The 26,080-nt window shown below is 39.0% G+C and overlaps 2 protein-coding genes across 2 annotated transcripts; both read left to right on the top strand.

Moving 5' to 3' along the window:
* The first annotated feature begins 1,620 nt into the window (after window positions 1-1,620).
* Window positions 1,621-9,948, top strand: LOC131992272 (protein phosphatase PTC7 homolog). The gene is made up of 6 exons (XM_059357779.1): window positions 1,621-2,169; window positions 3,709-3,888; window positions 4,946-5,144; window positions 6,402-6,525; window positions 6,647-6,776; window positions 7,135-9,948. The coding sequence occupies exons 1-6, from the start codon at window positions 1,968-1,970 to the stop codon at window positions 7,191-7,193; spliced, it is 894 nt and encodes a 297-aa protein (XP_059213762.1). The 5' UTR covers window positions 1,621-1,967; the 3' UTR covers window positions 7,194-9,948.
* Window positions 9,949-11,255: 1,307 nt separating this feature from the next.
* On the top strand, window positions 11,256-20,705 carry tbc1d10ab (TBC1 domain family, member 10Ab). Its single transcript, XM_059357774.1, has 9 exons — window positions 11,256-11,920; window positions 14,393-14,492; window positions 14,781-14,888; window positions 15,254-15,360; window positions 15,461-15,575; window positions 15,806-15,871; window positions 16,402-16,591; window positions 17,437-17,591; window positions 17,804-20,705. Exons 1-9 carry the CDS (start codon window positions 11,745-11,747, stop codon window positions 18,206-18,208), a joined length of 1,422 nt encoding a protein of 473 aa, XP_059213757.1. The 5' UTR covers window positions 11,256-11,744; the 3' UTR covers window positions 18,209-20,705.
* The last annotated feature ends 5,375 nt before the right edge of the window (window positions 20,706-26,080 follow it).

Raw genomic sequence — 26,080 nt, 5'->3', positions numbered from 1 at the left:
TGTCCAAAACAAAGTCCGTTTTCAGAGCCTTCTTGCTCTTAAGTCCTTTAATAGAAGTGCAGTATTGCTCCAGTTCATATAGAAAGTGAACAAAACTGGGTTTGGAGTCAGCCCATTTCTTCTTATGAAGGCTATGTGAAATGTATGTGTATGTGAAAATGTATTTATGTATTTATTTATTGTTTTGTTTGTCTCTGTTTCTTACCCTGTGTTTATTTTGGATTTGTGTTTTGGAATTGATGTTTGTCTGATTTTGTGTGTGTTTTTCTTTCTGTAACCCCCTGGCAAATACTGTATATATTGTAAATGGTTATTGTGAAGAAAAAAGAAAGAAAAAAAAGAAGAAAAATACAACCAATAACCCCCCCCCCACCAAAAAAAAAAGAAAAAAAATATATATATATATATATATATTCAAATGTGTTTTACTTAAAGAAGCCTAAGTTATAAATGGAGGCTCCATTCATGACCTCAGCTCACCTAAAACTGTATTCTAAACACAAATGAATATATTTATATTTATACAACCGATATTTACTTATTGAGGTATAAAAATATATTGAATCAAATATAGGCTAAGTGTATACAAACATTATATGAAGACAGAAAATAAGAATATCAGCATCATAATCATAAAGGTCTTTATTATCATTACACTTATGTAAACTGAAATTGTGGATGGCTTCTCTCCATGCATTTAGAAAAAATATATATATCTATAAACATGTAAAAACACACACACACACAAACACAAAATGTATAAAAAATATAGAGAAAAACAAAAACAAATATATGAGATATAAATACAAGCAAGAAAATGCAAAAAAATTAGAAGCTTTTATAGCACCTTAAAAATAAATTCTAGTTATGTACATAGGGCTACATTTGCAGGTTATTTACAGAGAGGTAGTTAGTGAACCTTTAATAGAGCGCTTTTATTCAATAATAATAATAATAACAACAACAACAACAACAACAATATTATTATTATATTATTATTATTATTATTATTATTATTATTATTAATAATAATAATAATAATAATAATAATAATAATAATAATAACAATAATAACAATAACAATAACAATAGCAATAATAATAATACGCTTTACAATACAATACAATACAACACAAAATGTCCAGGGGGGCAGCATTTACAGGTTTGTGCATTTTTTTCTATATCTAGGACAGTTACATTAAAAAAAAACTAAATAAATAAATACACAGATATAGTTTGTACATAAACAGGGAAAAACATATTCAGTCACAGGTTTCATGGAAAAATAGGTTCCACATTTTTTCAAATGCTCATTCTTGTCTGATAAATGATTTAAATAGAGTATTCAGTTCAGGAGAAAAGGTAATAAATTAGGTATTTCATTCGAACATTTATGTGAGTTTCCAGAGCGCCATCATCTGGATTATCATAATAAAAACCTCTTTAACGATGGAGTTCAACCGTTACATCCCGTTAAATAGAACAGGTGCACATCTGAACCCTGCGCAGTTCGGAACTGCAGGTCTGTGGAGCTGCTCTGTGATTGGATGATGTCGGTGAGCCGTGACGTCAGTGTTGTAAACTGTCTAACACCCGTATGTACCTACAGTCTATGGTACCTCGTCGCAGCTTTCCGTCCGGTAACGTTACACAGTGGAAACATGTCGGGAAGGAGAGCACCCAGCGGAGGAACTGCGTACATGAAATGTACACCTGAGACATAAAGTTGGCGTTAGTCAGTCCGGGCGGACATTGGCGTTTTAGCCGAGTTAGCGACTGCCGGGGCCACGTTAGTATTTTCCCAGCAGCGGGGCCAGTCGGGAGCGAATGGCCGGATAAAGACAGCCAGCCGGGGCTTGTTCAGAAGAAGTAGCCTCGCAGGCAGGCGGCCGGGCCGGTAGAGAGAGACAGAGGGGGGCTGTGTGTGCGCTCAGAACAAGACGGGGTTGCTGCTTGCATGCTAGGGGATGTTATCCGTACTGTCTTATGGCAGACTGGTAGCCAGGGCTGTCCTGGGCGGACTCTCTCAGACGGACAGTCGGGACTACAGCCTGATCACCGCCAGCTATGGCTTCGGTAAAGACTTTCGCAAGGGGATCCTGAAGAAAGGGATGTGCTACGGAGATGATGCATGCTTCATTGCGCGGAATCGGAACGCCGATGTTTTGGGTAAGCATTAAAAATGGTCTGTAGACTCACTCAGTGCTCAGGTGACCTTCAGGTAGCTGGCCTGCACGTGTACGACCCTCGGATGAAAACACAACAGCCCCCACCCCCTCTAAAAACAGAGCCATAACTTTTCTCCCCTGACCATTGTTATGTCAGCCTTGTTTAGCTTATTTGACCCCGAGCAGATGCGTACAGAACACAAGTGCAGCTGTAGGAAAGCTATTTTATGCTTAAACTGTGATTATGTGCCGTTAGCGGGTAGTTTCGAGGTGAAACACCAGATGACCTTTCACCTAGATGAGCTCCAACTGAAGAATACATGGCGGTAATGCGACATATTAAACGTATCAAATAAGGAGACTTAGATACGCTTAATATAAGGAGAACGGTGCTAAAAAAGCTCAGATTACAACGTCTAAGACTTGACACCACAATGTCTTGCAAAGGTCAGAATGGTTGAGCATGGAGGCAGCCATGTTGCTGATAGCGTCAGTAGCCTGCTAGCTGTTAGCTGAGTGTAATTGCTTTGTCCTCACCGCCCAGCTGACAAGAGGGTAAACAGCAGAAAACATGCCTCAACACGTGGCTCGGGAGACACATAAACTGTGTGTTTTATAGATTTCATTTAAAGTGCAGCCTTAAATGTTTAGGCGGGTGTTATCAAGTAAAAATAGCCAGCTCTGAGGAACAGAATCCCCCCAAGGCTTTATGTGTTGCAAATGGCAAGCAGCAGAAATGGCGTGGTAGTAAAATCAGTAGTGACCTCCTCTGAATTAGACTCAGTGACAGTATTTAATAAAGGATTTATGGTTTCCGGCGTCATAACAGTAATGGGTGCTGCTTCTTTCTTCCAGCAGCACAAAGGGACATTTCAAGAGATTCCCAGAGTGTTTTTTTCCCTTTTTAGTTTCTTATTTGGGGGAATTTCCACCTGCACTTCAAGGAGAAAATGAAACTAAAGTAGAGCATGGTAACAATATTCATCATAAATACTGATGTCTTCACATCACTCAACATTTTAGCTCTAGTTGTTCAAAATGAAGTGTCAGTTGAATGACTAAACAGCCAATTACAAAGTAAACAGAAGTATTTGTTTGGGATGTTGGATGATGCAAAGCTGCAGTTTGAATACGGACTGTTTGTTCTTGCCACCATCTTTATGGCCCTTCTAATATGATATCATATCCAGTTAAGTCATCCAATATCATCCTGGTGAATTCTGACATATCAATTACCTTGTTTGATCAATTGCCATCACATTTATCTCTCTGCTCCAGTCTGGCATTTGATTCAACTAAAAAAAACTTTCAAAATGTTTCCATAACAACATCTGGTGTATGTGGTTTGGAAGATGTAGCCATTATGATGTTTTTTGCCTTCTTGATGCAAGGAAGGAAACTGCTGCTCCAGTTATATTTTAATGACATTTAATAGATCTTGGTCCTCTTGTGCAATTAATATTCTGTATTTTTGTGGATGTTTGAGCACCAAAACAACAACCACTAGATTAAAATTGTTTTTTCCTCTTCTGTCCATCAGGTGTTGCAGACGGCGTTGGTGGTTGGCGTGACTACGGCGTCGACCCGTCTCAATTCTCTGCAACATTAATGAGAACCTGTGAGCGACTGGTGAAGGAGGGACGCTTCACCCCCAGTAACCCAGTGGGTATCCTGACCTCTGGCTACTATGAGCTTCTACAGAACAAAGTTCCCCTGTTAGGTGAGTACGCACAGAAACAAAACCACACAGAGATGGTACATTGTTATACATACAGAGTCGGTGGTGGAGTGAGTCATGCTTCCTATGTGACCAGCCATACTCTGGCAAATGCATAATATAAGCTGCAGGATGAGTCAGACTATGAGTGGTGGCTTTATTTAGTGAAATGCATAGTTTATTACTATAAGTCATGACAGAATGCATCTCCATTTAAATGCATGAATGGAGGTAGGAAGAAATAAAACGGAAAATTATAAATGATGATTAAAATGCATTAGGCACAGAACATGTATAATGTTGTGCGAGGGCTGTTGGTTATTGATTTTGGCTAAGACTTGCATCTCGGCTGATGTAATACATGTGAGGTAACTGACCAACTTATTCACACTGTACTTCGTTATGCCGCCAGTTGGAAGTTGAAACTCAAAAGTGTTTTCCTTTGACGCTGGGTGAATATTTTGTGTCATACCTGAGTTTCAAAAGGTCAAGAATCCATTTGTAACTGACACCACAGGAGGGCTGAACAATTTTTAAACTGTTCACATGCCAAACATGTGACCAAGGTCACATTTCTTCTGATAGTCAGTATCCCTGATTTACAGCAGGCACGTACACAAAATGTTAACCTCCTCTCCCCTAGTCACGATGCTTGTCAAATGGCCTACTTTTATTTTGGGAAGTTGTTACAAGGTCTGTGCCTGACCTTCCCTGCTCAAGGTTACTTGGACTGTTGGCTGCAGTCACTGGGGATCTGGGACAGGCACGGTCCATGACCTTTGTGTTTGCGTTCTCCTTTTTCACTTGCAAATTGCATGATACTCTAAACCACCCACTATGGAAGCATGAAAATCATGAGGAAAATGCACACAAAGGCAGAAAAGGTCTTTCTCGAAACACACGCCTTCACCCAGTGCTTCTTTTTTGGCTATCTGTTCAAACTGGTAAAGATATGGTTATATTTTTACTACCGAGATAAGTTTCCTTTTCGAGGTTTTCTCAAGTTTTACCATCTGTATATCCATAACCTTATTGTTGTTTTGATCTCCTCTGTTTGCAGGGAGCAGCACAGCCTGTATCGTGGTTCTGGATCGGCGGAGTCATCGGCTACACACGTGTAACCTTGGTGACTCAGGCTTCCTAGTCGTTCGGGGAGGGGAGGTGGTTCATCGCTCAGATGAGCAACAGCACTATTTTAACACACCCTTCCAGCTGTCCATCGCTCCCCCTGGAGCTGAAGGGGTGGTGCTCAGTGACAGGTCTGTAGCTTTATGTTTATACATCCTAACAAGTCATGTGTGAATGCAATTTAAAGAATATTATTTAAAAATTTGTTTTGATGGAAATACTGGAGGCTTAACAGCGCACTATACAGTATATATTAAAAACGGAAAGGTGAAAGTACAATTGTCCTTTGAAAATTTCAGTCATGTTGCTGATCTACTTCCTGGTTCAGCTTTGTACATTGCACATAACATAGTTGGGTGTGCATGCCAATTTGCAAAGCAAATAACGAAAAGGCGGGACAGAGTTGCATAACAACAAGTGACTCCACCCTGAAAATATTCGGGGTCATAATCGTCATGGGCAATAATTCGTAGGTTCTGAGTGCCGGATTTGATTAATTGCCCAGCTCTAGTTTAGTGTTGTATTTGCTTCCAAACAATTGTTTGCCATCAGACGGCATTTCTTAAAATGTGACGCATGCACTAATGTAGGCATCAAACATAAGTTGTTGTTGGGAACCTTTGAGACAATGTTTGCAGTATAGACAAGTCCTGCTTGGCCTCACACTCCTGGCCAACCCAGGCCACGCCTTGACATAGTTACCTTAACTACTTGATCATCTTTTCTTCAGAGAACACGGATTCAGTGTTTTTTACTGCCTGCAGACTGCCGCAACTAAAAAAAGCAGTGAAACTTATTCCAAAATGTTCCCCATGAGGTTATATTTCAAGCAGAAGAAACCCAATGCACAATCATGTATATATGCTTGCCAGGTTACCCAGATAGGTGTCACAACTTGATTCTTACAATGACTGATTAACAAGGGATAAACCTTTTGTAATCCACTTAGAGCAGTCTTGAGGTCCTGTTTTCAACTTCTTTTTTTACCACACTGGTTTTACTGTTTTTCAAATGTGAAACACAGTTGTTACTTTGCACAAGTAAACATTCCATTTTAAGGTACATGTATTGCTCTGTGGTGTGCCACCTTAAAAATAACAACCCTCAAAAAGTAGCATGAACATAAGGTTAATGTCTCTCTGTAAATAAAGTTGAGTCTTGGGTATGGCGTCAGCAAGCAACAGGACCTCCGTAAAGACACACCGGGCAGGCTGCTTCCGAGTCAGCTGTCAGATTAAACGCCTACGCTGCGTCCACCGTCAAGATTTGGCAGAGTGACTTCTGACCTGCTTAATTCCATACTGGAAACAGTTGACAGCGGCCCAGGCGCCACATGCTCCTGTTACACTTGTGACTGATCTTTCCGTGCCCGTGTGTGTTTCCTCCAGCCCTGAAGCAGCTGACAACTCCTCTTTTGACGTGCAGCTTGGTGACATCATCCTGACGGCAACCGACGGCTTGTTTGACAACATGCCAGACTACATGATTCTTCAGGAACTCAAGAAACTCAAGGTGTCACTTCTGAATTATCAGTTTGTTCAAGCTTTCACACATACTGCATCTAGTTGTAAGTGAACATATGCAAAGGCATATTTTTTTGTCTTTCAATGCCTTTTATTTTTTATTATTTCAGACTACCAACTATGACAGCGTTCTGCAGACTGCACAGAGTATTGCAAAGCAAGCGCACAACCTTGCCTACGACCCCAATTATATGTCGCCTTTTGCACAGTTTGCCTGTGACAATGGCCTGAATGTAAGAGGTAAGCATACCGTGGTTTATATGCAGTGTTTTTACTTCAAAAACATGTTCTGCAGCACAGGTAATTCAGATGATAGATAATTCAAAGCTGTGAAACCAAATTGCCTTTTTTCTTTATTTAAAATGGACATAACATACAAAGGTTTAGGGTTATGTTATGGATGCAGTCAAACCTTAAGTTTGGCTCCCCTTGACAAAGCTATACCAAAAGGTAAATGCCATTACTCTCCCAGCATTTAGTGTCACTGAGTTCAAAATAGCCATGCACTTGAGAGGAAAAACAATTCCTGACCTACTTTGCATGAACTGGTGATAAATGTTGGCATGATTCCTCACACTCTTTTTGTCATGTTCTGCAGGAGGGAAACCAGATGATATCACGGTGCTGCTGTCTATTGTGGCTGAATATACAGACTAAAAGTGTGTCTGAGAGTGTGTGCGCTTCTCTGAGGCTGATCCAACCTTCCTGTCTGCCTGAGTCTTCCACCTGCAGCCCTCCAAAAAATGCACTGCATCCCGTGGGTTTACAGAGGACGCCCACCAACACGACACACACTCCTTGCTGCGGGGCTGACATTCACCCGTGTACATTTTTGTTTTCTTCCTCTGTTTATGTTGTGGTACTTCAGCGGTTGAGGGGAAGCAGGCAGCTAGGACATTTTCATGTTGATCATGATGCAGGAGGAGTTGAGTACGACGGGCTGAGGGATGCCTTTCAGTCTCCCGTCTCTGTGTGGCATCAACACTTTTTAAGTGTTGTGAGTGAGAGTCAGTTCAGGATGGTTTTGTTTGACTGAGAGCATTATAACCTGGTAGCCCTCCTGTATAAAAAAAATCATATTACAAGAGGAGCAAGCCAAGGTTTTGGATCATAGGGCTGAACCGAATAGTGCAAAGCTTCATTCGTAACATATATATTTAAATTCTGAACCAACATTCAAATGCTCTGCAGCTTTTGGCATGAAGTGAAATCTCTGCTCAGACACGTCTCCATCCAAAACTATGGAGAGGCGTCATAAAAAAATCATGTTAGACATTCAAGGCTTCATTCTTAGACTTCAGTAGAAGCTTGAAACTTAAAAAAAAGATGACATTCGGTACAGCCCTGCTTGGGAGACTAGTGATAGAGTTTACTATTGAACCCGGCTAGCTGTCTCTGTTTGTTCCAGATGTGAATCTGTTCCTTGTTGTAAATGTGTTTGAGCAATGCATATAGATGGACTGAGGAAGCTGATGAAAAAGGATGGGTGTTATGAGAGAATGGTCTTAAGAGTTGGGTTTCAGTGTCTTGGGTTTGGGAATGTGAACAATGGAAGAGCTTACTAGCAATCGCTCAGATCAAAGAAATAAAGGGAAACCGTAACACTCGTTAGAGCTTACATGTGAAGGTTAATCAGTTATCGTCACTTGGCTGGGGATCTGTCGGTGCGAACATCCTGATAAGTTGTAAATATTTTTGTGTTTTTATGGCTTCATTCTGGCCTATTCTGTTGTCTTTGCTTTGGTTGGTAAAGCAAAGAACTATTTCGTTACTATTGTGGATGATGTACACATGCATTCATAAATATATTTTTCTTGTATAGATGTTAATCTTGAAGTGAGCTTTATCAATCCCACACTTCCACTGGCTGAAATGGAAAAAGAAGATACTTGCTGAGATTGATCGCTGCAACAGTTGTGTGGTAGGAATGATGTTAAAAAGTGTGTGTGTGTGTGTGTGTGTGTGTGTGCGTGTGCGTGTGCGTGTGTGCGTAACGTGAGAAGTCGTTTATGGAATGTGTGTATTTAATGTTAATATTTGTTTCTCACAAAGCTAAAGCTAGCATCTGGGAATGCTTACAATTGCAATGATAGGTCAGGCGTGAGTTTAAAGGAAAAGATGTATTTTTTTAACGTTATTTAGTTTTAAAAAGTAAGAGTTTTGAAATGTCTGCTGACATGAAATATTTGTGATGGATGACAAAGATCCGGCTATCTTAACAAGAATCAGGTGTGCATGTGTGTGTGTGTGTGTGTGTGTCGATGTGCGTGTGTCAAATTTGTTTTTTCCAGTTCCTTATTTCCCTTTTATATTTGTTTGCTGCTTCTCTTTTGTAATTCAAATGTCTGTAAATGACTTGACATGATTTATGGTCACCATGATTGTAAGGAGTGTGTGTAAATGTTTCTGCTGCATCAAATGACATTAATCAAAGATAATACTGTTCTGCTCATGATAGTCTGTCCCTTTTTTGTCTAACAGCTCACCCAAGGGGTTTGGAAATTGTCTTTACAGTTGCACCAAAGACGCATTTTCTTTGTGTATGTCATATACAACGCTTTGTTGTTACAAACATCATACAGCAATACTGTACTCGTTTGTGATGGCCAGAGGTGTGGGTGGAAATATTCAGAGGGACATTTAAATGTCTTTTCTTTGCCTGAACTTGTTTTACCAGAGCAAAATCTGTATCATATTCTTGGTTGAAGTTATATGTGACTGGTTGCAACAAAGTGTAAGACAGGTTTATGAAACCAAAGAAGGAAAGCCATATTTAAAGACATGATAAGGGCATTGCTCTGTAAGCCCTGCTGTAAAGATACGATTGTGTTTCTTCCTCATACACAATTATTTGAATATTATCTCTCCTACTGTCTGCACTGTTCTTTAAGCATGGTTTCTGTCTCAGCTATTGGCACCATTTTACAAAGTTAACTTCACACAGTTGTCGTATGTTCTTGTCTTGCTGGTTTATAGATTGTGTCAACAAAAAAAAAAAGGTTATGAACTTGTATTTACTTCAAAGAGCCCTATATTTGACAGAGAGATATAACCAATATGCAGGAGGAGGGGTGGTGAGATAGGTAATGGTGCTGTGAACTTACAGTATGAGGGTGAGCACAGTTTCAGCCTTAACAAATAGCTAGACCTGTAATCAAGAGGCCTTTCCTGTCATTGCAAGCTTGTCTCGTCCCGGTCATGTTGCCCAGTGTTTGTAAATGTAAAAGAAAGTCTGCCCCCGTCTTTCTCTCCTGTGAAGTTGTTCTCAAAGGTGCTTCTGCAGTCCGTAAGGTACGATTTTCCTCTTTTCAGCAAGCGATGTTTGTGTGAATGAAAGATACACCTATGTCTACAGTGTAACAATGCAGGTCTAATTTATGTAAATATGTTTTAAAATATGTACAATATTTAAATAAAGAATCTAGTATTTATACTAAATTTGCTTGTGTATTTTCATGATGTTTCATCTTCAGAAACCGCTCATTTGCAATAAACAGGTAACAACCATTCTTAAAATAAATAAACCAACACAATCTTGATTTATGTTTCCCTTGAGTGCACAAAAAAGGACATGCTTTAGGAAAATGTATAATCAAAACAACCCAACAGCAGTATGGTGGTTGATTAAGCATGTTACATAGATTAAGTTAATACTTCAGAAACTAGGTAAGATAAGACATTCCTTTATTAGTCCCACAATAGGGACATTTCCAACAATGGAGAAATTACTTCCCTTTTCTCCACTTTTTCAGAGGAAAACACTGTTCTTTTTTTTTTTTACTTTATTGGGATTATCTGAAACATATTGTGTATTAAGTAGTTACTTTACAGTCTCATGATGAAGAAACACAATATTACACATTGCCTAGGAGTATGTAAAGCAGTTCATTTAATCTCTTTTGCTCTTCATATCTTCTTTCTAGTTAAATGGTTAAACAATCAACATGAATAAAAGTAGAATGAACTTAGCTACTTTTATATATACCTAATTAAACACACAGTGACAGAGGAATTGTGACTGCATATACCTCATTAAACCACACTATAAAATGAAGTAAAGCCAGCATACTCTGACATCCACAGTTGAATCTTATTATTTAGTCCTAGTATTTTAGGAGTAAACTATTATCAATAATAAGGTTAAAGAAGTATCTTTTAAGATGATTCACAGAATTTACCCATCTAAAGTTTTTTTTACAACCATGTAAAAAAAGATGTTTTTTATTTATTTTGGTCTTGCCCTTTCTCAACTAAATTATGGGAAGAGATTTCTTTTTTGATTTAACCTCTTTTATCCCTGTGCTTTGAACATATACTGTTTGATTTCACTGCCTTCCCTTTTGCAAAAGACAAACAATACTATCATCAATCTCATGATACAGTTAGCCAAATGGCATATCCATAAATGTTGTTACGTTAATCAAAACCTCTCTTTCTTGTCTTTGAAAATGAAACCAAACAATATATTAAGTCTATTTAGAAATCTACCAACATGAAAGCTATAAATACTTTGAATGTATGTACACTTGTACACAATGTTTTTGTATGAAAAGCTTGCCTCTGTATTATTGAACCCCCTGACAGCGTTTTGTTGGTGTATTGTCTTGTATTGCACCATGTTGCTTTAATAAAGTTTAAAAATTAATATTATTAATAATAATGTTTTAGGAGTAAACACTTCCTATGTGATTTCCAGCAGTAACAGTAGATGGCAGTGTAGAGTTATAGGATACCATGGATGTTTTGTTTACTAATCTTCTCTTCCTTGTAGCCACCAGCTAACCCACATTCCTGCTGACAGCACAGATTCAGCCTGCTCTGTGTCAGCTGACAGTTGTGTGATGCTAGCATGTTAGCTTCGGAGTTAGCAAGAAGATACTGTACTAATTTAACGTTTATGGAAATAGCAGCGTTTGTTTTTTGATGGTTCGATTTTTCTTTTCAATTGTTTGACTTGGACATTGATTGTATGACCAAAGTGAACAGGTTTATCTTGAAACAAACTAGCTAAGTTGTTTTTTTATAGCATTAGCAGTGGAGCTAGCAGCTAGGAAGCAAATCTTCCTAGCAACCGTAGCTAGCTGTGACAGCAGGTTAGTCTTCATGGAGAGCTTTAAAGCGTCTGCTGAGCTTTAATATCGGTCGGAAGGGTGAGTTATGTGAGCACAGAGTAGACAGGCGGCTCATGTTTAGGTAAATGTTAATTAAATGGCAAAAACTGAGCAGGGCAATGGACTGGACTTGCGGGGCAGCAGTGAGAAGCTGACAGATAATGGCACAATCGGCTCGTATGGATCCGAGCCCGAGGTAAAGGGCAGTGTCCCCGGGGACACAGAGGTGGACAAGTACGGCTTCACAGGGGGAGCCCAGCAGACAGGAGAGCGGTAAGTTGAGCCTTATTATGCTGAAGGTTTCCTAAAGTATTTGGTTAGATTAACTGAATGAATGAACCTACAGACTGCCATAAACTTTCAGTCCTTGCACTTATCTGATGGCAGGTAAAGGTGTACAATAAGATAATATCTCTGTCACGTAACCTTGCTCTGGTTGATGTAGACATGCCTGCTGTCATTGGAATGCATTTTATACGTAGAAGAAGGAAAACAAAGAATAGGTCATTCAAGTAAATACTTGGGTAATTACCATGATTTATAGCTGAATTTCTTGGCACCTGGACCTTTCAAAGTGAAGTAATGTCCATCCTTACCAGTTTGGCTTTGTTAGGGAGAATACTACATATCGTCACCCTGTTAAAATAATCGCCCAACTAATTTTTTCAAGTTTTGCAGGAAACACAAAAAACTTAACCAAAAGTGTAACATATGACATTTATTGATCATTTCACTCAAAAAGGATGTAACAAAGGATGTCTATTGGCATAGTAATAATACTGTGTGTAAATTATGTAACTTAAGAGAAATAAATTATTTAGGACATTTTTTGAACATGCCTTTTTAACTTAAGGAAGATATGGTAACACTTTATTTTGAAGGTGTCTACATAAGTCACACAAGCCTGTCAGGAACATGACATGACAAGTATCATGAGCATAAATGTTACTTCAAAATGTCATTAATGTTCATGACACATCCCATGTCTTTTTTTTTAAACCTTCAAAATAAAGTGTTACCATATCTTGCCCAAGTCCCAAAGGCATATTCAAAAAATTGCCCAAGTCACATTTTATTTTGACGTAGGCATAATAAATCCGCTTAAGTCACACACTTGACATAGGCCATTATCTTAAAGGGGTAAAATCACATGATTTGATCAACTGAGGATGTAGGCGATTTTACCATAGGTGGCCGGCGTCATGAGGAGATGATTTAGGCAAAAAAACAAATTTTGACAAAAAATGAGTTAGGAGATTATTTGAACAGTGTGATGATATACATAATATCTTTATTTTACAATTTCAAATACTGTAACCATGAGTATCTGCTGATACCGATACCAATCAAATACTGTCTTTTTTTACCTCCTTTAAACCCAAGTCGTTTCAGGGCTTTTTTGTTGTTGCTCTTTTTACATGTTACTCATTGGGGCCTTGTATTTCACTGCAATATACAAGTCCTACACCTCTATGAAATCAGCACAATCATGGCTAGAGGTGAACACAACTCAAATATGTATTTTGTGCATAATAACACAGTTATAATGACATACTTCGCTAAAAAGAAAGAAACAACTCAAGTTGAATTTCTGTAATAAATATTTTTTTTGGTTAGAATAACATGGAATTTATATATACAACACTTTTTCAAGTGCCTACAAGTGTTATTATTATTGGAAAAATAATTGGGTCATCACATGATACACATATTGTACTATTAACATTTTTGCAACCTCTCCTGTACCTTCCTGTCTGCCCAACATGTTGTAGATTTTATGTGAATTATGTGACTGGTTGTCTCAGCATCATCATTCATGGCTTCACAGCGTCGCTGAGGAGCGCAGAAGTTCATGTTTTTAACAGTATCTAGTTATTCCATGCATTTTATTTTTGGCAATGTTTTTAATGACAACTAAGCAGTTAAATTGGTATGGACACACTTTGCTTAATCTAGCCATCTAATAAATGCTCTCCTTAAGAAGGAAATACAAAGCCATTCGTTTTGCATAACTGAGTGATGCATGATATGCAAAACTGATGGCTTTGTTTTTCTTCCCTTAACTTCTTTTTATTACAACTTTTACTCACACAGAACTTTAAGCCACATGCTTGACTATTCTAACTACTGTTAACATGAAACATGCTGCTCATCTTTATTACTCACACATTACACACTCTTAACAGCATGTTGGATTATATTTTTCAATATCCAATCCAGCCAATTTGGTCAGTAATGGACCAATAATGATACCGACCAGACGCGTTTAATGATTGACAACTTGTGAAGCATTTGTATGCTATAGCATGTCAATCGCCTGTACATTTATCAGTTTAAATTTGTCTGCAAAAAAAAGAACAGACGTGTTCAATAGATCACAACAGTAAAGTGTGCATGACTTTATGACAGCTCTAACAGGACTGTAGTGAAGGGAGATATTTGTTCAAGTGTTGTGTAGGAGGTTGTAGGGAACTGAACTAGGGGAAAGTTCTCACGCAGCTTCCTGTTTTTCCTTGTACTTTGCTGTCGATGGCAAGTGTTCCACTGTTATGTCTGAGGTTAGGTTTCCTGTATGGGCAAGGAAGAGATGAGCCACACTGTCTCGCCCCCTTTGAAGACAACATTACTCATCAGTACATAGTCATAAGTACAGGGATGTGACACAGTACTGTTTAGCCATAGTCCATTTTTATTAAATTAATTGGTTTGCTTTTATCCGTGACACTGTCTCTGTCATCTGCACAGTGCTGAAGAAATCCCTATTGATGTGCTGAGGCAGCGGGAGGCAAAATGGCTGGAGATGCTCAACAATTGGGACAAGTGGATGGCCAAAAAACACAAGAAGGTCTGCTTTATAAATTGTAAATTAAATCTCAGGTTTTCTTTTTTTTGTATTGAAAATATGTATGTGTGTGTTGTGGCAACAGTTTTGAAATAGAATGCACAATCCAAATTCATGTCAAAAACAGAGCAAGAAAATCTGTAATTATCCATCATCATATCAGGTTTTTTTTATTTTATCTTTGATTAATTGCATGTCATATTACAGAAAGGACACAAGGATTGGCACGTGTGTGTTTCCTCTCTCACTTTCTGCAGGCTCTTGAGTAACTGTGTATGTGTTGAATGGCAGGTGAAAGAGCGCTGCCAGAAGGGGATACCTCCATCCCTGCGTGGCCGGGCCTGGCTCTTCCTCACTGGGGGTAAAGTTAGGAGGGAGCAAAACCAGGGCAAATTCCAGGTCAGTGGTATTTTTGTGATCTCAGCTGCCTGAAACGAAACATACTGTACTAAGTATTGTACTAAGTACTGAGTAGTGTTTTGGAAAAAATGATGCAAATTGAATAAAGAATTTATGATAAATGTATGTATATTTGAAATTCAAGTCATGTTGCCAAATATTGACTCAGTTTTACAAACATTACACTAATATCCAAACTCCTGATGAGGGGTTGGATTCTCTAATACTTTATAACATCACTGAGGCTTTAAGCTCCCAAATTTCCTGCATTTTAAAATTGCTATTAAAAAGTGAATGGTGTGAAATAACTCAAAAACGTAAGGTTAATTGTAGCAACTTATGCTAAACTTATGCTGTGTTTTAAGGAACTGGACAGCCAGCCAGGAGATCCTAAATGGGTAGATATTATTGAGAGGGACCTCCATCGACAGTTCCCCTTCCATGAAATGTTTGCAGCGAGAGGAGGTCATGGGTAAGCACTACCCTCTGATCATGATGCATATTGCTGTGTTAATATGGCTGAACATGGTTTCTGAACATTTATGATTGTTTATGTTTGTTGATACATTCAGGCAGCAAGACCTGCTCCGCGTGTTGAAGGCTTATACTCTGCATCGTCCTGAAGAGGGTTATTGTCAGGCTCAGGCTCCCATCGCTGCTGTGCTCCTGATGCACATGCCAGCAGAGGTGAACACACACCTGATATTCAACCTTTCCAAATGTTTTTTCTCTAATATGAAATAGTATATAGTTGATCCTGGATACTTGATGCCAAAATGATGGGGTTAAGAAGAATAAGCGGGAAAGAATGATACCTTGTTATATATTGCATTGTTTCATATGCATTCGTAATAGTCATCATTCTTTGTTTTTTAACATTTTACTATGCTGACCCTTGTTTCCTTTCTTTTTCCTAGGATGCATTTTGGGTTCTTGTCCAGATTTGTGAGAAATACCTTCCTGGATACTACAGTACAGGACTGGTAAGAGTCCAGACAGACACGCTGTCACATGATTTTGTAAAGAGGACTTTAATGTCATAGGAAGAGGTTGTGAACATCTGAGTACAACCTGTAACAGAATTACACATTAACAGTCCTCTATGTGTCAATTATTATCTATTGAGCTAAGACTGCATTTCTACCATGTGACTTGTATTTATTTATATTTTTTAGACATTATACTACCCAAGATTTATTCCCCACATTGATTCTGCCTGAGTATTTAAGCTTCCTGAAAACACCAACTTATTTGATCAGCCAAACCAAAGTTTAAAAGACAAAATAGTCAGTTAGCTTCATTTTATAGAGTCAGTAGATGTAATATGTGCTAGTTTTCTCAGGCCAGCGTCGCCCCAGCTTGACACTGACATGCTAACGACACAATAACACGAGGTGGTGACCAGGCCACATGGAGGAGATAATCAGACAATGAGATTAAGCAAATAGAAAGGTGTCTGTTCCCTCTCTCTCTCTCTCTCTCCACTGACTGCTGTTCCCTGTTGTCTCAACAGGAGGCAATCCAGCTGGATGGGGAGATCCTCTACGCTCTACTGCGGCGGGTGTCTTCTGTGGCCCACCGTCACCTGAAGAAACACAAGCTGGAGCCCATCCTGTATATGACTGAGTGGTTCATGTGCGCCTTCTCTCGGACTCTGCCGTGGGCCTCAGTGCTGCGTGTCTGGGACATGTTCCTCTGTGAGGGTGAGACACTATGCATGTAAACCATCTACATATGTTACTACACCATGCATGAAAAAGCATCATATTGAAAATGGTTTCCCTTGAATGGACAGGTCACCATTTCAGAGGTTATTCCATGAATGAACGTCTATTCTAGTGTGTTTCAATGGATAGAAATAAAAGTGAAATGTGACTCTCGGATCATAGACAGCAGCTTTGTTTGATGTAGTAGAATCGAGGATCATTTTACAGGTCAAACGAGTTAAATACACAATAGCAGTATTTAATTCTCCTCCAGGCCATATCATGTGCTTATTATCCTCCTGTTTAATCTTACCTGTAGAACACCAGCGCATGATATGTGGCATTTGTATATCGATTACTCACCCTGTGTTACCTTGAATTCTTAAAGAAAGCTCTCTCACAACTTGTCCAGTAAAAACCTACTCTAATTTATCCAGTCATAAGATCAAATACACACATTTTTGCTAAAATTTTACTATTTAAACACTTCTGTATAGACTGTCTTAATCTCACTACTTCTCCAGACTTCCACGGTTGAGAAGCAAGAGTAGAGTAGAGTTATTGACATGAAAATTGTCATATTGCAGTTGAAGTATTCCTTTAAAGCACAAGGATCATGTTGAATACATAAGGCTGATTTATTGTTGTAGTTTGGGATGCAGAATATGCAGATATATATGTTAAAGTTGTTGCACCCAATCCAAGTGGCAACAGCATAGTTGTCCATCCAAATATTTAGGTAAATAAATTGGTTGTCAGCAGTAAGGTGCAGCTCTCAGATGAGCTCTCTATTTAAATTTAAGACTGCTGCTCTATGTGTTCTGATGTGATGCTTTTCTCAGGAGTAAAGATCCTCTTTCGAGTGGGCCTGGTTCTCCTGAAATGCACGTTGGGATCACAAGAGAAACTGAAGGCCAATCAAGGTCTCTATGAAACAATGGAGCTGCTCCGAAAAATACAACCACAGTACATGCAAGAAGGCTTCTTGGTGCACGAGGTACAGCTATACTCTGTCATGGTTATTAGTCTGTGTTATCCATTTTATTGTTTTGACTCAGCACTTCCTGCACACCCTGTCTTTCCCTTCGACTTTGCCCCTAACATTAAGATACAACAACAAGACTTAACGTGTAATTTGCTGGACTACTTGAACCAAAAAACTCAGGCATTACTCATGTGATTCACACTCATTCTCCTCTTGTGTTTCAGATTATTGAGTTAGTAGTGTCTGAGAAAGACATTGAGAAGGAACACCATGCTCAGCTGCGTCGCTGGAAGGAGACTCATGGAGATCTACACTGCAAGTCCCCTCCCAGGATGCATGGCGCTAAGGCCATCATCGCTGCCGATCCACCCAGTCGTCAGGACCTGAGACAGAGGCCCACCATCATCGTGGAGTCTCCTCTTGCACCCAAGACAGATGGGCAGAGGCCAGATGACACCAAGGAAAATGGAAAGACTAAAGAGGAAAAAGAGAAGAAAACAATCCCACTGCCGCAGGGGGTTGTTAATCCTTACCTCCCTCCCAGTAACCCCTCACCTCACCTCAAACACCTGACTGTACAAGGGTCCAAAGAGAGTCTGAGCAGTGCAGAGCAGGACACTTACCTGTAGCAGGGTGAGTGTTACCAGTTTACTAACGTTAATCATTCCATACAGCCTTTACTAACTTACTAGCACTCACAGTTTTCAGTCAGAGTTCTCACAGTGACATGAAAAACCCTTTGACAGGTTTTAGTTATTATTTTTATTGCTATTTTAACAATCGAGAAAAAAGTAATCTAATTTTTAGAGTTTGCAAAAACACCATTTCATAGACTACTAAGCAGTCACTTTGTGTGTTTATGAACATGAATAACCCATTTGAGGCGTCTTTTGTTTAGGGATTATTTTCAGGGCTTTTTTGCCTTCATTAGATAGTAAGAAACTTTTGAACAGCACACTGTCAACCTACTTTTACTACCACTACCACCACTTAATTGCTAAGCAGCTACACTACTTTTAAAACACTGTCCTCCACACCAGTGCCAGCCTTTTTACTGCGCAGTCACTATGTAGGACATGGGAGCAATGGATGAGGATATGCAACCTTTCTTATTACCGAAAGTCAAAATTCTGTTTCTTCATGATCTTTACATGCCCAAACACATAAATGGGATAATCTAAATACCTGTAAATTCATAATGGGTTATGCATGTCCATGTTAATGCACTCATCATAATATTCAACACATTTGAGGTGTAATTTTAATTTATACAGGTTGCTCTTTACTCTACTTTTAGTTAAGTAAAGTCATGATAGTATAGCATAAAACTATATGGAGCTTAAAATTGTGTAATTGCCAGGGAGCACCAGCAGATGGTGACTATGTGTTCTTTGGTTTTAGCCTGTCAGAGTATGAAGCTATTGGAACTATGAGCTTCATATGACTGAGCTTGTGGGGAAATAACACTCGCTAATTAACTTTTAACAGCTACTCCTACCACTTACCTCTTACATTTTGAATTTACCTCCTAGATTCTTTCCTTTTTGATAAATGAAGTCTGATATCAGGTATTTTCTGGAGCACTTTGCTTTTATAGTCTTCCTCTTTGCCTGTGTTAGTTGCTAAGTTGCCAACGCAGAGATTTGTATTTACCCTGCTTTTGCTAAACTCGCACTAATTTGCAGACACACAGTTTATCAGTGTGACTGTTAATGCTGCATTTGGGGGTTTGTCCTTGCTGTAGTCGAACACTTGAGGGCGTCCTCAGATTATCTCACAGCCGCAGCAGTGACCAGCAGTCCTCTTGCTGAGAGCATAAGCTGACACAATGAAGAAGTGTGCAGGGATGTTTTGTGCCACTAAGCCAAAGATTTTTATTGTATATTTTTAAAAGTATATGTTGTCCAAGCAGTTTATTCAATCATATTGTGATACAGTATTTGGGAGAGGATCAGGTTTTTATTTATGTCATGAATGATATATGGTAAAATACCATTTTGAAGAACACTAAAGCTGTTTTTTGCAATTCTGATTAAAGGTTTATGGTTCCTTAGACTTAAAGATATCTTTTACTTAAAAACATGGCATTTAGGAGTTTTGTTTTATGAAATCTTATAATCTAATCTCCAGTCCCAACACTTATTATGTTTCTTTAGCTAAAGGTAACAAAGTACCTTGTCTTATCTCAGTTGTTGCTTTGAACAAGCTTTAAAAATATATATAAAATCCAAATCAAATCATAACATCCAAGTAATGTACAACTATAACCGTTAGTTCTTTTCTAATGGGATTATTCAGATAAAAAGATATTTAAAGTCAAGGGAGCCATGAACCTTTGATGATGACCAGACAATATGTTTTGATTCTCATTTTATTTGAGATGTTTAAATGAAGAATTTTTTTTGAAAAACTCTTAATCAATTTAGAAACAATCAACATTTAACTCCCAGGCCAGCAAATTCCTTTATAAGCAGTTACATGTGTAACAATACATCATATTATTTGCTGTAAAGCTGTCAAATGCCAGTTTTTATAATGGGAAATGGTTGTGGGTATATGTTGATTTTACACACTGTGGAGATTTTATATGCTACGGGTTTATTTTCTGTGTATAAGAAGGCACTGTTGACCTGCAACGTCCTCCAAAGCTTTTAATATTTAGATTTTTTTTTTAAATGTTGTAATGAGTAATGAGTAATGTTGTAAGAACACTGATCACATTTACTCAACATGCAGTTGAGCAGTTTCTACCAGGAGCATTCTGTTATGTCATGTAGATGGTTCCAGTGAGCTTCTTGCAGGGACTAAGTTTCCCTGTCATGCTGAAGGATAAGGAAATATATAGGATGTGGTTTGGCATCTAAAAACTTTAAGTTCATTTTTTCCAAAGGTTTAAATATCCATCAAAAATATATAAATGAAGACTGTTGACAGACTCCTTTCTATTAATCATTGCAACTATTGTGATTGAAATGTTTGAGCCTGGAGCTTGTAAATGTGCAACGTATCCAATAGGACTTTTATTTCTGATCTGTTTACTTATTTCATTTGAAATCAACCTCTCATATCAAGCTGTTTTATACAAAATTACATCCAAAAATCAATAAATTTTTTTAAACTCTTGAATTTTGCAGATTTGTCACATTTTTCCATTTTATTCTGACGTCAGTCCCCCCTCTGTAACCAACTTTTAGTGTGAAACAGCGAAAAATGAGACAAGAGAAGAAGTGCCACACAGGCTGGACTGAACAAGCAGGATTTCAATACACCCTGTGTTATCATTCAGCACCCCCACACCCGCCCCCCCTAGCCGCCCTCCCTCACCGCCGCAGCAGCACACTTCCTTGGACACCTGTTTCTCCGGCTCTTTCAGCTCTTTGAGGAATTTGCATCTCAAATAGGGCGAATTCCCACAGCACCATCCAGAGCGCCTCACCCAGCCATTTGCCTTTGGTCTCTGAATGGAGTCTTCTGCGTGTATACAGGCCTTCTTCTTCTTCTTCTCCTTCTACTTCGACAAGGTTCAGCTGCAGTCCAAGAACATGACAGCTAAGAAGGCTCTCCTCCACATTTTAATTTAGCTAACCAGTGGAACCTCAACACTGTATAATACGAGTCCCTTTGGATATAATTCATAATTATTGTGAGTTGAAATATTATGTGCTTCCTATTGTGCCACCATACTTATGCTCATTTTAGGTAGAGACATTTTCTGTCATTTGGGAATAAGCTTTGTGGCAAGATTTTAATTTATAACACCTAATAATCAGATGAGATTATATAGGTTTTTTTTCATCTTCATGTCACATTCCTGGGTGTCCCTCAGAGTGGCTTCCTCTATTTTTTGTGAAGCATTTTGTGTGTCTGAGGATGCCTGTCATTAGAGCATTTTTGTTCATCTGGCTCTTCCAATCATCTCTTTTGTGCCTTTCACTGTCTGTAAACAATGCTAGTTTCTCACCCCAACTCCACCCTTCACCTCAATCCAACCCCACCCCACAGGACCCCACCCCACCCCCCACCTGTCTGTCTCTGCCTGGTGCTCACTGACATTCACTAAACCAGAAAGGGTGTAATGGGAGACTGGCTTTATGGTAAGTCTGCAGAGGAGGAGGAGGAGACGTGACCCAGACGTGCCCCCATAACCGCACTCTCAGAAGAGAGCAGAGCTGTGTTTGTAGCTTTCATAGTACAATAGCTCGTTGCTGGGGAAGCATCAAGACTGAGAAAATTAGGATACTCATGTTTTCTCCCTTTTCTCCCAATCTGAAGCAACAATTTCTTGCAATCCATGTTGCTGCTGAAGCCTCATACGTTCAGACTGAAAATAGATCTGTGTTTTAAAAACACACACAAGAGGCTATGTTGGTGTGGACATGTTGCTACAAGTGCTGGTGAGAAGATGAAATATGATCCAGGAAGTCCAGTTTGAGCGTTTCACTACATCTACGAGCTTTAAGAGTCATCAGACACAGTTCATTATACTGTGAGACTAGAAAGTTGTCACGGCAGCAATCATTTCATCCTCCATCCCGACTATTGGAAGGTTCACATTACAACGTAATCTACCAGGAAAGCTCTTGCACACATTTTATTAGCTGATGCAGGAAAAGTTGACCCAGTTTCAAGGACCATGAACCACAGCATCTCCTATTGAACTGCTGCTTTCCTGTCATCTATCCACGATCATCATCTAATAAAGACATGAAATACCCCAAAAATATTGAGGAAACCAAAAGTTGAACCAGGATCACATATTTTTTCCAGATGACCTCGTGTTTATTACCAGGATACCAGTTGGCCCAATGCAGTGGTCTTAATAAGGGTTGAAGTATCTGAAAATAATATAACATTTTGATTATTTTCACTGATATTGCAATTGCAGCACCACAATACTTAATTCAGAGTGGTGTTTTGACACATATTTGCCTTTAACAAATATTGCGCCTTCTTCAATTTAGCACACGTATACTGCGATTTCCTTAAAATTCCAAATAATTGTTCAGTATGACTATACTACAGAACAGTTGCGTCTGATAAAATGAATTCTGGTGGTGGTGGCTTTCTATGCAACTGAAGGTTTCCATTCACATAGTGGATATTTAATAAAGCAAGAACAAAAAGTATCAAATGATACCGAGCCAAACAACTATATTTAATGACCCTAAACCACCATCACTGGGCCGCAGCCTTTGAAGTACCAGAAAATATGTTGCACCTTTTATGGTGGATCAAATAAAGTGTCTTGAGTGTATTTTCAGGTTTAAGAATTAATCTCAGGTTTTATTTTTTAGGACAAAACAGTGCACGCCTATTTTTTGAGTGTACAACTATCTCCAAATAAACTGTATCTGTGTGTAAACAGACACCAGACCCATGTGATATCTGTTTATACACTGTAGCTGTTTATGGGGGGTGGGTGAATATAGTGAGGTGGATGATCTCATGAGAACATATGTGTGAAGCGTCTGGCAGATTATAGTCTGGCTACATGAGCTGTAAAGCTCCTCTAAAGCTTTTTGGTAAAAAGGCCGAGGGTCTGCACCTTTATCCCTGCCTGCCATCCCCCATCATGCCCTATGCCCAAAGGAGGGATTAGAAGTGGTAGAGGTCATGGCTACGAAACAAAAAAACACCAATGTGACCCGTTGATAATGTTTTTTCTTGTTAAATTGGATTGCAGCTTGTGTTAGTGATGTTTGTCTAATACAATAATTGTGTGTGTCTGCAGGTAAAACAACTTTTCTCTAATTTTGTCTCCACCTTGTATATGTGAATGAGCTGAGATCTCTTATTTGGGACTTTTCCATGTTTTGGGGGAAAAGCTTTGATGAAAAGTTTCAAGTAGCGGAGCTGCACGTGTGGGACAGGAAGCAGAGTCGGAGTGGAAGGTGTCAGGGGTCAGACAGATGCTCTTTCAATGGACAGTGGACAGGATGTGTGTGTGTCCTTTTATGGTTGTCCTCAGGACAACAGTAGCTGCACCTATGATCCTTATGAACCGTGTGATCTCAGATTTATCAGGGGTTTTGACACTGGGTTATAATTTGTTAAAGGAAATGATAACACACATGTCTTTGGTTCCAGCTGGGGGGGATCCCCCTGATCACTCTACATTAAAGGAATAATCACCAAAATTGTGAATTGTCATAAGACTGATTTATACTGCTTAGTAACTTTAGATCCACATACAAGTTATTGTACCTGTGTAAAGTCCTTGTGTAGGGTAATTTTCTGCTAGAAAAATAAGTGCATAATAGAAAATTTTATACTAGGCATTAAGGTGGGTTAAATAACTACATATCCTGTAGTTTTAAGTCAATGTAAAGTTAAAACTCCTGTTTCTTTATATTTACAATAATATATAAAAGTATCTCTGTTCATTTAAAGACTTGGATAAAGTCATACTTTGTCATATTCTTATATTTCATTGATCCAAAGTACTGCAGAAAATCTTCTGGCTTCTTTCCACTTGTTTTCAGTGTTTGAAGTTGGGCAGGTTTCACAGACCTATCAGGTTTTCTGTTTTAGAGACCTTGTCGTGACCTTTGAACTGCTCAACAGCCTTTCCTTCTCTCAAACTGCACCCGCTGTTGACTCTTTCAGCCTCCAGCAAACAATTTGCTTTTATTTTGAAGGTTTCAATATTATCTTTGTGTTTTAATGTGCATATTTATATGTTAGTTGTTTTTTTTATTTTATTTGGAGCATAATAATTAACTTAGGCTTGTCTTAAAAATGTTTTAGAAAAATATATTAGAGTTGACAGAAATAAATAACCAGGCCTGGTAGTTAATGGGGTAAAAGCTGTCAGGTCATAGTTGCATTCAATCAGCACATTTTAAATACGGAGCAGTGCTTCATAATGTTTTAAAAATAACCACACTAGCAGTTCTTTGTGGTTAAACTATTTTAGATTTATCATATGATGACTGTAATTAAAGGCATTTACCCAGTGCATGTTAAACATAATTAAATTGTAAATCAGACACCCAGACAGAATGAAGAAAATGTTATTTGTTGGTAAGTAAAGAAGAAAAGTCCTGTGACAAATAATGAGTGAAGCTGCTGTCTTAAATGGTTTTTGGGCCTTGCAACATTTATTTGGTAATGTTTGTGTTGCATGTTTATCTTGTCACTGGGGATGTTTGTTAGCTTGGTGCTTCTGTGTCGGTGTGTTTGCGCTAATCTGTATTGATCTGAAGTCACTTCCTGCCATTGTTGTGTCACATCCCCACTGTCTCCTCTCTTCCCGTGCATCTAGTCCCCTCTTTCCCCATCAAGGAAGCCAGGGGCTGAGAGAGGATACACAGGAGGAGGAGGGGGTGAGTGTGCATGTTGCTGTGTGTGCATGTTTGTGTGCGTGCAAGTGAGAGACACAGAGAGTGAGAAAGAGAGCCCTGCCCTGATAAACCTGGGATAGACTTAACTGGGACAGACTATTGATGGTGAGCAGGAGAAGAAAAAGCTGCCTGTGATAACAGTAAAATAAACAGCCAGATAACAAGACCAACCATGTAAAGAATTGGAGGGTTTTTTCTTGTAAGAGAGAAAATAAGTCGCCCACTGTGAAAAATATTAGGCTTGGAATCAAACAGTGTGCTGGTGCATGCCTGCAGGAGAGCCCCACTGATACTGAGAATAAAGGTTTCCTGCAGAAATTAGTTAAAGGATCATTTCGGTGTTAGAACATAGATGTTAGGCTGCACAAAAGTACCTAATTTTGCATTCATTTTTGCGTTTGCATTGCATGTGTGTGCTTGAGAGAGGAAGGGATGTTCACACATCAGCAAGTGACCTCATAGCCTGTTATAATTGAGACTAATGACAAAAGCACATGGGCGTCAGGACCTTTGGTTTGAGGTTACAATAGCTTATTGTATTGCGTCCAGCATAGTCATGGGTGTTACATAGTGTGTGTGAACTTGTACGATCGTAGCATGCGTGCGTGCGTGTGTGCGTTAGTGAGTGTGTGTGTGTGTGTGTGTGTGTGTGTCTGTACGTTTCTCAGCCTTGAAACCAAACTGGAAGCTTGTGTTTCAAAACTCTGTGAAGTTCGGACCTCCATAAAAATCTATAAAACAGTTCATGTTACATGTGAGGGATAAAAGACTTTGTAAATCCTGCATGCATTTAGAATAATTCACACAGTTTCTAGACTACCTCTTGTTGTCTGACCCATCGCTGTTTCACACGATTTTATGAACAATATCAGTCTTATATGCAGGAGGGGGGAGGCGTGCAGCAGAGGGACGTTTCTCACCTGCTGGATGTTCCTCACATAGGGAAAGGGAACTGTGGGTGCAGATTTTACTGCAGCTTTCTGGTGTTTAGACAGCAGGGAGGCTCGAGACTTTATCTTTGTTTGGAGTGGTTTGGAGCATCATATTTATTGCCTGCAGCGACAGTGTGTGGCTGGTGTTGTTTTCACCTTGTGATTGTGTGTGTGTGTGTGTGTGTGTGTGTGTGCGTGCATGCGTGTGTGTCATTATGGCCTAGCA

Source organism: Centropristis striata, chromosome 19 (assembly GCF_030273125.1).
Source record: "Centropristis striata isolate RG_2023a ecotype Rhode Island chromosome 19, C.striata_1.0, whole genome shotgun sequence".
In the NCBI taxonomy this organism is placed as follows: domain Eukaryota; kingdom Metazoa; phylum Chordata; class Actinopteri; order Perciformes; family Serranidae; genus Centropristis; species Centropristis striata.
The sequence above is the reverse complement of the archived record's forward strand: the minus strand, read 5'-3'. Positions and strand labels throughout refer to the sequence as shown.

Bases quoted from the DNA above. Each gene is read 5' to 3' on its own strand.
- LOC131992272 (XM_059357779.1), top strand. From the start codon at position 1,968: ATGTTATCCGTACTGTCTTATGGCAGACTGGTAGCCAGGGCTGTCCTG. The intron at 3,889-4,945 runs GTGAGTACGCAC...CTCTGTTTGCAG, and splicing joins GAACAAAGTTCCCCTGTTAG to GGAGCAGCACAGCCTGTATC. The intron at 6,777-7,134 runs GTAAGCATACCG...CATGTTCTGCAG, and splicing joins CAATGGCCTGAATGTAAGAG to GAGGGAAACCAGATGATATC.
- tbc1d10ab (XM_059357774.1), top strand. From the start codon at position 11,745: ATGGCAAAAACTGAGCAGGGCAATGGACTGGACTTGCGGGGCAGCAGT. The intron at 14,493-14,780 runs GTCTGCTTTATA...GTTGAATGGCAG, and splicing joins TGGCCAAAAAACACAAGAAG to GTGAAAGAGCGCTGCCAGAA. The intron at 17,592-17,803 runs GTACAGCTATAC...CTTGTGTTTCAG, and splicing joins AAGGCTTCTTGGTGCACGAG to ATTATTGAGTTAGTAGTGTC.